This window comes from Larimichthys crocea, unplaced genomic scaffold (assembly GCF_000972845.2).
Source record: "Larimichthys crocea isolate SSNF unplaced genomic scaffold, L_crocea_2.0 scaffold469, whole genome shotgun sequence".
In the NCBI taxonomy this organism is placed as follows: Eukaryota; Metazoa; Chordata; class Actinopteri; family Sciaenidae; genus Larimichthys; species Larimichthys crocea.
The window spans coordinates 62,732-75,134 of record NW_020856120.1 but is presented as its reverse complement, the minus strand read 5'-3'; the positions used below and the strand labels follow the sequence as shown (position 1 = coordinate 75,134).

Sequence of the window (12,403 nt, the reverse complement as noted above, 5' to 3'; positions counted from 1 at the left end):
GATGGTTTTGAAGATACACTGACTTTGTCATAGTACTCATTTCACAGATTAGATCTTATTAAAACTCTGAATCAGAGAGTCTTCAGAAGCAGTCATGTGCGAATCAGCTGCAAATATCATATCAATCTCTTTTTTTTCCTTTTTTTTTTTTTTACTTATAACTTATATGAATGTGTCTATTAGTCTATTCTGATGCCTTTTCAAACTGTTGGTGAAAAATAGTCCAACAATCCAGACTTTGACCCGTTGCTGCAGAGATATGATATACATCACCAATCACAGAGTAAAAAAAACTCATTCTCCTTCCAAATAAAGTCTTGTACATGATGTATAAGAATAAGGAGGAGTATAACTGAATATTTGAACACATGCCAGTTGTTGAGTAATACAGCTCTGACTTAAACTGTCTCCATCACAACAGAGCTGCTTCTTATTAGTCACTTGTTTTTTTTCCATGCTCAGTTTGCACAGCAGTGTGTGTGTGTGTGTGTGTGTGTGTGTGTGTGTGCGCGTGTGAACATGCATGTGCACATGTCAGAGTCTTGGCAGGCCAGTGGGTTTTCCCTTTGGGGTACCCCCACCCCCTCTCTCTCTTTAACTATTCTCTCACCAAAATAAAAGCCAATCAGAGACACAAAGCAGGACTGGAAAACAAAAAAAAGATCTATGACTTTTGCCCTACTAAACACTGAGACTACAGATCACAGTGTCAGTTTGAGAGGGAGCAATTTTCATCTCAACTCTGTGGAAAATATCAGTGGAAACAACTCAAAGCCACACATTTATAATCTTCACCAAGGAGAGAGTGTTGAGGATCACAGATACAGATAGATGAATAGATGTTATATATAACAATGGCCTCTCTTAAGGTCAAATTAATTTAGCTATTTTGAGGTTAAACTGTCAATTAACACAAGTTAAGATGATACAATCTGTGGCTCAGGTGGTAGAGCGGGTCATCTAGTAATTGGAGGTTGCTGGCTTGATTCCTGGATCCCCCAGCCCAGTCACAGTATCCTTGAGCAAGTGTATGAGTGAGCTTAGTATCAGTGTGGGGAGTTTGGATCGGATGATGGAGCTCCTGATGAGCAGTTCTCAGTGTATGTGTGTGTGTGAAGGAGTAAATGTGACATTGTTCTTAAAGCGCTTTCTGTGGTCAGTAGTTTAGAAAAGTATTAAATAATAGTATTAATAAATACAAGTCCATTAACCATTTAACATATATTAGAGTTAACAAAGAAAAGTAAAACAGAAGAAGCAATGTAAACACACACAGCTTCCTCTCTTGGGGGTTCAAACTTGGTGCAAAATGTCTGTGTGTATTAAAATATAATGTATAAACAGAAGTGAAGAATGATTCTGACTCCATTAATGTCCATGAGGCCGAAGTGTCTGAGGGAAAATAGCAAGAGTCTGTGTGAAGTTTGGATTACTGTAGTTTATTCTGTCTGAGCTAACTCATGCACAGACTCTGTGATGATGATACACACTGCATACACATGCACACACTGTATATACATGCCTATTGTAGGTTTGTGGCCAAAAAACAGAGACTGAAAACATATTCCAGTAGTCCAATTTGAGTAAACACAATAAGACAAACTTTATCATAAGTACTGTGTGGTGGAGCATTAAACAGCTTGCATGACTTGGATACATGTCAGTACTTAAACATGCCATATCTTGATCTCTGTGTTTCCACTGCACTACAAAGAACAAAGCAGCCTTTGTTGGCTGCCTCGTGGGAGTATAATGTTTAATGTATTTTGTCATGGCTGTATGTCGTGCAGTAGACGTCGCAGCCCCTGATAGCTGTTACACAGGCAGCAGGAAATGAGCTATTTTCAGTCCTCCTAGCCTGGAGATGTATTAATACTAACTGAGACAATCAGTTACATTTCATTGTAGATGAGCAATTAAAAATGGCTGAAGTGGTGGAAATACTCCACATGAAGTTGTTTTGGTTTTAAAGACTCTACAGGAGAAATTTTATGAATGATTTTAATATTTCATAAAAGTTAAATTGGTAAACAATTTGTTATTAAGCTCATTGTGTGGGGTGAAACACAGGTGATTCCTCATTACATTCATGATTTATTTTTATGTCAAATCAAATCAATTTTATTTGTATAGCCCAAAGTCACAAAGTACATTTGCCTCAGAGGGCTTTACAATCTGTACAGGGAGTGACACCCTCTGTCCTTAGACCCTCGGTTCCAGTGAGGAAAAACTTGCCCACAAAAAACCTTTTAACAGGGAAAAAATGTGGAAGAAACCTCAGGAAGAGCCACAGAGGAGGGATCCCTCTCCCAGGACGGACAGACGTGCAATGGATGTCACGTGTACAGGACAATCAACACAAACATATTGTACAATGACTGATAAAGAACAATGAATTATAATGAATGATAAAAATGATTACAGTATAGATATGGTGAATAATGACAGTAATAATATATGTAGTGGGCGTCATGCAGGATACAAGCAGCAGCCCCGATCCACGAAACCTGCTGGACGACAGACACAGAAACTCCGGGGAAGTTTGGTTAGTACAATGCATTAATGAGACATGTCCACAGAGGAGAGATATGGAGAGATATGGAGGATTAGTTTATATAGAGAGAGAGTGGAGATATAGAGATATAGAGGATATATATATAGAGAGAGGCGAGAGAAGAATAGAGATCGAGATAGAGATAGAGAGAGAGATAAGACGAGAGAGAGAGAGAGAGAGTAGAGAGAGAGAGGAGAGAGAGAGAGAGAGAGAGAGAGAGAGAGAGAGAGAGAGTTTTCGGTAAGGAGATGTGTGCATCTTCAACCAATACCGTGCCTGGCTAGGCATACCCTCGGTGGGGTCCCCCGGCAGTGTAATCCTATGGCAGCATAACTAAGGGATGACCAGCCAGCCCTAATATAGGCTTTATCAAAAGGAAAGTTTAAGTCTATTCTTAAAGGTGTTGACCGTGTCTGCCTCCGAACCCAGAATGGTGTTTGTTCCACGAAGAGGAGCCTGATAGCTGAAAGCTCTGGCTCCCAACTCATCTACTTTGGAAACTATAGGAACCACAAGGAACCCAGCGTCTGAGAGCGCAGTGTTCTAGGGGTAGTAAGGTATTATGAGCTCTTTTAGATACGATGGTGCTTGACCATGAAGAGCTTTGTAAGTAAGGAGAGAATTTTAAATTCTATTCTAGATTTAATAGGTAGCCAATGCAAGGAAGCCAAAATGGGAGAGATGTGATCTCTGATCTTTGGTTCCTGTCAGAACACGTGCAGCAGCATTCTGAATTAACTGCAAAGTCGTAAGAGACTTATTAGAGCAGCCTGTAACAAAGAGTTACAATAGTCCAGCCTTGAAGTAACAATGCGTGGACTAGTTTTTCTGCATCCGCCTGAGAGACAATGCGTCTGATTTTAGCGATGTTACGTAAGTGGAAAATGCAGTCCTCGAAATGTGGTTTTATGGGACGTTAAGGACAAATCTGATCAAAAACAACTCCAAGATTCTTTACAGTGGAGCTGGAGGCCAGGGTGATCCCATCTAAAGTAACTAGTCTCTAGAAAGACAGTTTCTGAGGTGTTTGGGTCCAATTACAATACTTCAGTTTGTCTGAATTTAACATCAAAAATTGTAGGTCATCCAACTTTTATATCCTTAAGGCATGCTTGGAGTTTAGTTAACTGATTGGTTGCATCAGGCTTGATCGATAAATATAATTGGGTGTCGTCAGCATAACAATGAAAATTGATAGAGTGATTCCTAATAATGTTCCCTAAAGGAAGCATATATAAACTGAATGAAGTGGTTCCAAGTACAGACCTTGTGGGACTCCATGACAAACTTTGGTCTGCATAGGAGGATTCATCATTGACGTGAACAAATGAGATCGATCTAAAAAGTACGATTATTAAACCAGCTTGGGCGGTTCCTTTGATGCCAATTCGATGTTCCAGTCTCTGTAAAAGAATTTGATGGTCAATGGTGTCAAATGCAGCACTAATGCTCAAGGACAAGCAGAGATGAGTCCTTTGTCTGATGCCATTGAGGTAGTCATTGTAACTTTGACTAATGCGGTCTCTGTGCTATGATGCACTCTAAATCCTGACTGGAAATCCTCAAATAGACTATTGTTATGGAGAAAGTCACACAGCTGATTAGCTACCAGCTTTCTCAAGTATCTTAGACAGAAAGGGAAGGTTTGATATCGGTCTGTAGTTGGCTAAGACCTCTGGGTCTAGAGTGGGCTTTTTAAGAGAGGTTAATTACAGCTACCTTAAAGGACTGTGGTACATATCCTGATAATAAAGACAGATTAATCATATCCATAACGAATTACTAACTACAGGTAAAACATCCTTGAGCAACCTGGTTGGGATGGCGTCTAGAGACAGGATGACGGCTTAGCTGCGAAATGATTAAAGTTATTGATGAAGGTCGATGGGGGAAAACAGTCTAAATACATATCAGGTTTTACAGCTGTTTCAAAACTTGCTGTATCAGATGCAATCAATGCCGTGTTGAGGGCAAGAGGTGATGGATTTTATCTTCAATAGTTATAATCTTTCATAAAGAAGCTATGAAGTCATTGCTACTTAGACCTAAAGATAGAATAGATTCAGTAGAGCTGTGATTCTCTGTTAGCCTGGCTACAGTGCTGAAGAGAAACCTGGGGTTGTTCTTATTCTCCTCAATTAAAGAAGAGTAATAGGCTGCTCTGGCATTACGGAGAGCCTTCCTGTATGTTTTGAGATTATCTTGCCAGGCTAGATGAAATTCTGCCAGTTTAGTGGCACGCCATTTGCGTTCAGATTTACGTGCCTCTTGCTTTAATTTACGAGTCTGCTGGCTGTGTAATAATATCTTATGATAGACAGATTGTTTACAACATATCAAATTAGTATGTATGTAGTAATAATTAGTAGTATAGTACTTCCTCACAGGTAATTCATGTGAATCTGTCCCTTTAAGTGAAGACTCATCACTGAAGGTGACATCATTAATGAATATCATTTCTAATCATTTAATCTTCTTATCTATCTATTTTATCTTATATCATGATTTATCAATCATACATTATTAATCTGGACGCCTGTTTGAGTTTTTAGTCTGTGATCTATATTTATATTGTTTATGTGTCTATCTACAATTATTGTGTGTGGATTTAGAGTAAGGATGCATCGAGTGATTGTCAATGACATGCCCTGAAGGTAATGGTATGTTTAATGGTCAAACTGCAGGAATTCATTTGCTTGGCAATGTTGTGTAACTTCCATTAGCACCCAGCAGCTAGCAGCTAGGTTAGCAAAAAACACCACTTGGGACCTCTGAGAGCAGACTGGGTAAAGAAAGTGACTATTTCATACAGAGGGTGGAGAGGTGCTGCAGCAATGGCCAGGATGAGACAAATAGCATGTCTTTTGAATATGAAAGAATGTTTTATACGTACGTATTATAGGAGACACTCAAATATCTATATAAGTATATAAGTACAATATATAAGTATGAACTTGAAAATTAGCATGATGTGGTCTCTTAAAAAATTAGAAAATGATATATGTGATTTTGGGTAATAGTTGGGTAATAAAATTATGATGGTTCAAGAAAAATGCATTAGAACATAAGCAATATGATATTTTAACTCCCAGTCTCCTTAAAACATTACTAACATCACCGTATTTCAAAACATAACATGCACAAGCAGATCACGGGCCAGCCTGAACACCAGAGGTTGATTACAGGGCAGAGTGATTACAGTGATTACAGTGAAAGACATTTCATTTGACAAACATGTGGTCTGAGGAAAAAACAAAAACAAACAAATACAAACACCGACTGAGCCAGTCTTACCTCTGATGGTGTGTTTGTTGGGACACAGGAACCATGGCAGCAGCAGCAGGTACAGGAAGTAAACCAGCGACAAGACATTGTAGCGAAAAAGACACGCTGCAGAGACAGAAAAGAGACGACAGCAGGCATTTAGACACATACATTTAGAGATCCTAGCATGCATGACATGTTAGACGAGGGCCTTGCCTTAACCCTTGATCTTAAAAGAGACATGTCATTTGTGGTAAAACTGTGGTACAGTCTTAAGCTTTCATGATTATACCATACCTGAAACAAATGTTCCACATCTAAAAATAAAATCAGTTTTACTGGCCAAATATGTACACATTGAAGGAATTTGACTCTTTTTCACTGATACATAGACACAACAAGAAAATAAAGGTAAAGAATAAACAGTACACAGGTATGTGGAAAAAACAGGGGCATATATAAATATACATATGCATAAAACGCACCAATGACCAATAACATAAATAAAAGTCTATATTCACAAGTGTTTCTGTAAAATACTAGAAATATTATAAAACACTGAATGGAAAAACATATAGATGATTTTATACTCATACATTTATGTACATATATCAGTGCAAATGGGGGGCAGCCCTGAAGTATATAACCTTAGATGGCTGAAACCGACCCCCCCTACATATAACACAGGGATCCAGAAGGTCTGGGACCTCTAACAGATGGAACACCTCACATAATTATTAAAGCTCCAAAAATCTATCTTTACGAAGAGGTGGAGTCCTGTCATGTTTTTTTTAACACCGTGAGATTTATCAGTCACTCTTCTACCCCCTTTATACATACTTCACACAACACCTCACTGCTTTTTATATGTATTGTATTTATCTGTTTCTATGCAATATTATACCATGAAGCAGACAATTATGATCTGGGTTTGGTTCCTCATTTGTATGTGTGTATGTATATGAATGAACAAATATGTATATTTAATTCAATATATTTAATGGATGAGTGTTATGTTGCTTTTTGTTTGTCTTATTTCACTACAACTTAGCTATAATATGTACAAATGTTATGTAGAGCTGGAAAGAGAAAGAAAAAGAAAAATGTATACAGCATGCTGCATTGCTGTTGATAAAAGCAAAAAAAAGGAAGAATTTCTTGCTTTCTGCAATTCTCTCAGTGCTCGGTGGTACATTGAAAAAGGAAAAGGCAGTTATATCACACTAGATGCCATGTGGCTTATCTTTTTTAAAAGGAAATTTGAGAGTTGTCAGTAAAACCAACTGTTGATTTTTACAAATCAAGACTTGTGGAATTGGAATTGTGAACTTGATTTAGAGAATCGTGACACCCCTAATGTCTATGCACTGTCTATACAGTATGAGGGATTTATATTGACCGTGACAGTATATGACAATGTACATGTTTTAAACGGTATATAAACTGTAATCTATCCATCCATCCATTCTCTTCTGCTTATCTGGGTTGGGTCACATTGACAGCAGGTTTAGCAAGGCGCCCATGGACCACCTCAGCTGGCTCCTTTCGACACAAAGGAGCAGCAGCTCAACTCCGAGCTCCCTTTAGGTGTCCAAGGTCCTTACCATCCCTCTCAGGCTGAGCTCGGCCACCAGGTAGAGGAAGCTAATTTTAGCCGCTTGAATCCACAATCTCATTCTAGATACACAGAGCTTGTGAGGGTTGGAACAGAGATGACTAGAAAATCAAGAGCTTTGCCTTCCAGCTCAGGTATCTCAGGGTCTTATTCACAAGTGATGGAATATAAACTATACTTTAATCTGTAATGTGAGTAAGTAGGTGTTTTTGTGTAGTTGACACTGACTGAACATGTTTAAGTCCTGAATGCATGGTATTCTGGCTTAGTAAACACAGTCAGGCTGTTCTGGTCAGAGGTCAGAGAGGCTCTCTCACATCCTTGACCTCAGCATTCCAATGACAACACCTCTGCTTACTCCCAGACCTGTCAGACATCACTGTGAAATGTATACTCATCTTTAACAAGAGCCAAAAAGGTGGTTGTGCTGAACTCAAAGAAAATAACCTCAGTCTCAGTCAAACAATGACTGAACTTAACTTCCAGATCACTCAAAATGTAGATCAGATCCACAACAACAGAACAGTATTATAAACATTTGGCTTCCATTCATCAGCACACACACACACACACACACACACACACCTATACTAAAACCTAAATATCGTCATACATGGTAAATGGACTGTACTTATATATCTCCTTTCTAGTCTTCCGACCACTCAAAGCGCTCTACACTACATATCTCATTCACCCCATTCACACACATTCATACACTGATGGCATTGGCTACCATGCAAGGTGCCAACTGCTCATCAGTTTAAGGATTTAAGCATTCATACACATTCATACACCGATGGCACAGCCTTCGGGAGCAACTTGGGGTTCAGTATCTTGCCCAAGGACACTTCAGCATGCAGACAGGGGAGCCGGGGGATCGAACCGCCGATCATCTGATTAGTGGACGACCCGCTCTGCCTGTGAGCCACAGCCTGTGAGCCACAGCCGCCCCGTACATGTCCCCAACCCTAGGGTTTTCAATGTGCTTCAGACCACCTGTTTGAGGTAATGTTGGCATAATTGCACCAGTGTGTTGTAAAGAGATATGACTGTCCATCATTACTTTATGACATGAAGGTCAGTCAGCCAATCCATTGCAGTCGCAGTCGCAAACACCATCAACACTGATAAAACTGAAATCAAGTCAATCTGTTTAACACTAATCTGCAGTAGGATGTGAAGTTCAGTTGATCACTTCTTGAAAGGCCACTAAAGTGTCCCTTAATGAGAGAGCTTGTAATTCTAGCTGATGATGAGCTCTCATTTCAAGAAGAGAAAGCTCCACAGTGTCTTTTTCCTGCACATGCATTAACAACGAGAAGGATTTTATGAGGTGTTCCTGGCTTGAAGGAATTAAGACGATCTGCCAACATTTAGACCTGGAAATAAAGATTCCTCCTCTTAAACACATGCAGTGATAATTATTAGCTCACCAGGGTTAAGGTCTGGGTTAATCTCAGCCCGTTGAGATCACAGTTTTCCCGTGGAGGTTTGAGAGATTTACCATTTAATTAACAGCTTTAACAAATCTTTCAGTTTATTGCCTTAATTCTGTTGTGGATCCCCAGAGGATGTAACATGATTTGTGGTTGACCTCCTGACCGTTTCATCTATGCAATTTCCATGTTGACCTTTCCTCAAGTCAAAGGTGACATTTGTAGCTCCACTCCTGCTCAAGCTCAAAAAGGATTACAGTATTTGTTCCAGCCAACACTGTAATGAATATCACAGCCTTTAGAGGGGGGGCAGGTCTGCATGCTTTCACTGTTAGATTTGTTTCACTTCTATTGAAACATCAAGTTCAGATCTAAGCTACAAGATAATTCTCAGCTTTTTATCTCCCCTGTCTTTGGGTCTTGCACAAAAACTGGGGCACAAACAAAGAATCAAACACACTAAGCACTCTGTTATTTCCTCCTGTTGCTGAAGCATAAAACATATTGTCTTCCGGCCTGTCTGCCAGGGTTAGATGATTGATATAATGATTTATGGCTTTATCTCATTGCCTTGTTTCTCTTCATTTCACCAAATTGACATAAACCAAAGACAGTAAGTGACAAGGACTATAAAACACAATTTAACTATTTCTACACAATATTATGAGAATAAGCACAACTTGTACACATAATAGACAACCATGGGTATTGTTACGTGTTCTCCTCACTGTAGTCTTGAATTTGTCATTCATTAGGGGCAAAGGGCTATTCTTGTGAAATCTGCATGACAGCACTGACTAAACAAACCCAGCCCTGAAAAACCACAACTGAAAGGATAGCACAGGATACCACAGCTTGACTTGAATGTACTCCTGTTCCTGGCCTTGGCCCAGTGTCGCTGACACATCCGTGTTTCCTATTTTCTTACTGCCAGGATCCAATGCAAATACAACCAATATGGTTGTATTATATGCATTATTATGCTACAGCTATTACAAAACCAGGTCAAATCAAAGCCATCGTTGACCTCAACAGGCCAACTTCCTGACAAAGCTATTCACAGCTCAGAGCCTGTCTTTCCAACTAAGTGATCTCTTCAGACGTCGCTTCCTGTCAGCCTCCACCAATTCAAATATCTGCAAAATACCCCCCATCACCACCCAGCCCCTCCAAACTAAACACGTTTATTCTTCCAGCTCTATGGGATATTTGGGGTATATACATAGTGTCTGTAGAAAATGTGAAAATCTAGCCAGTTTACAAACAAAAATGTATTTTCAGCATTTTATGTTTTCACTATATAAAAATTACAGCAGTTTGTTCCCAATAACGCACCTCAGTTTGTAACTTTGGCTTTCTGTCATCAAATCCTCCAAACTTAGATTACTCAAGTGACCCTGGAGTGGGAATGAAAATAAATTACAGATCTGTATGGTACAATATAAAACAGATTTCATAGGCTGAGTAGGAATCGATTCTGTTCACCTCGACTCTGCTGGGTTGAAGACACACACGCATATTTCTTGACCTGGACAAACAAACCCAAAAATATCTTCATAAAGACGTACGACTAGAAGGAAGAGGGAAAATATAGACCTGTTGTTCAGCTCATTGTTTTCTCACTCTGGGGCTGAACAGTGTCAGCCTTGAGAGGGAGAAAGCATTTCCTCTCTGCTATATGTGACTCATGTGGTTGGTCATCTGACGTGGTGGTAAAATGCCATGTCACTGCACCTATTTCTGCTGTCTGCGTGTTATTAAGTATAGCCTTGAAGCTAGTTCACTGCCAGTTGCGTTCATGAATCTCACACAGCCCATTGTTCTCCAACAGGTGGGGAATTAATCATGCTGAGTATATTGCAACACATCTCTGTATAGTAATGTAATCGCTGAGCTCTCTGGGTATTCAAGACAAAACAAAAGACGCTTTATGTTGAGTATTTTAAAAGACTAAAAACAACAAAATTTCACATTGTAAAACTGGTCATAACCATTTTATCATTGGACCAATCATTACTGGTAGTAAATATTGGACTTGATTTTTGGGATAACCTGTAATGGACCAAAATATGATGGAAGGCCAGACCCACTGAACTAACCAACATCACCATCCTAAGAAAGTATTGTTGGTTAAATAATGGTTTTAAGAGATTTGGCAGAGCAAACAAAGGTCTGGGATGGGAACATTTTATATCATTTATATACAGTAGTGCTATTAAAATACCTGGATCCACCCTGATCCTGATCCTGATCCTGGAGATAGACTTCCTATAATAAAACAGCAGCTCATTATTGTCCTAAACAACAATATCAGTGCCCATATCCAGGACAAGTGAGTCATTGAGGTGCTCCACCCTACTGCCTGGTTAATCATTAAACACACCTGATGAACCTTTTACCCAACAGGTCTCAATGCTTGAGAGTGAATGGCATTTAATGTAGCGTTCTTCTTTCGTCCACTCAATCCCCTCAGGGGGATATATTTATATTCAAATATATGCCAAAGCCAATTCACAAAGCGTCACATTTTTAAGTTTGCAGATGACTCTGAAATAGTGTCACTGCTGAGTGACAGCAACCCTGAACATGGCCCTGTAATGGAAGAATTCACAGAGTGGTGTAAGTCATCTTTTGTTCACATTAAAGACTAAGATTTCTTTCAAAACACATTGTTTTCAACATTCAAACACATGTTGGAGTTTTTCATCAGTTTTCAGTCTAGGATTTTGTGGGCGGTCCTTTGAAGGGTGGCTCAATGACACACTAAGGCCACCATGAGCATACCAACTTGTCAATATTTTTAATCATTCAAATTTGGCTGGGTGGTTTATAACACTTTCTTCTTTGGTCTGACAAACTCAGAACACACATTTATTCTGACTTTACACAGACTTTAATGTGTGTCAAATTAAAGACTCTGCCTTCTTTCCTGTCATCATAGATGGTCAGGCTGTAGAGACTGCTCAGCAGTATAAGTACCTCGGCACTAGAACTAATACTGATACTGAATACTGTAAGTTGACCTTTAATTCACAAGTCATTGCTATATATGAAAAAGCTCATCAGCCCATGTTTCTCACAGAGAAAGCTATGGATTTAAAATTTTCATGCCAATGTTTTGTTGTTTTATTGAATCTGTCCTGACTTTCTCCTTTGTGACTTGGTACAGATCTCTTACTCTTGAAAACAAAAGAAGACTGCAGAGTGTAGCCAAGGTGTGCTACAAAAATTGTTGATAAAAATTTCATTTGAAAGATTTTAAAAGGCTTCAAAAATGTATTCAAACATTTAAGAAAAGGGGAGACTTCTGAAACAGAAATCATTTTTCCTTCTTTCTTCTCAGCTCCAGTCTGAGAACTGTTGTTCTTCATGCACCTTTATGGAAATAGAGACCAGAGCAATGCAGCTTAACTCAAATCACACACAGACATTTATTATTGTTGTTTAAGAGATTTAGCAGAGCAAACAAAGGTCTGGGATGGGATATACAGTAGTGCTATTAAAATACCTGGATCCACCCTGATCCTGATCCTG

The 12,403-nt window shown here is 39.2% G+C and overlaps 1 protein-coding gene across 3 annotated transcripts in view; it reads right to left on the bottom strand.

Moving 5' to 3' along the window:
- The window catches only part of piezo1 (piezo type mechanosensitive ion channel component 1 (Er blood group)), an 85,042-nt gene that overhangs the window by 56,039 nt on the left and 16,600 nt on the right, over positions 1-12,403 (bottom strand). For all 3 annotated transcript variants that reach the window (XM_027276619.1, XM_027276620.1, XM_027276621.1), the window contains exon 2: positions 5,849-5,944. In XM_027276619.1, the coding sequence (XP_027132420.1) occupies positions 5,849-5,944 (96 nt within the window). The remainder of the gene's footprint in view (positions 1-5,848; positions 5,945-12,403) is intronic.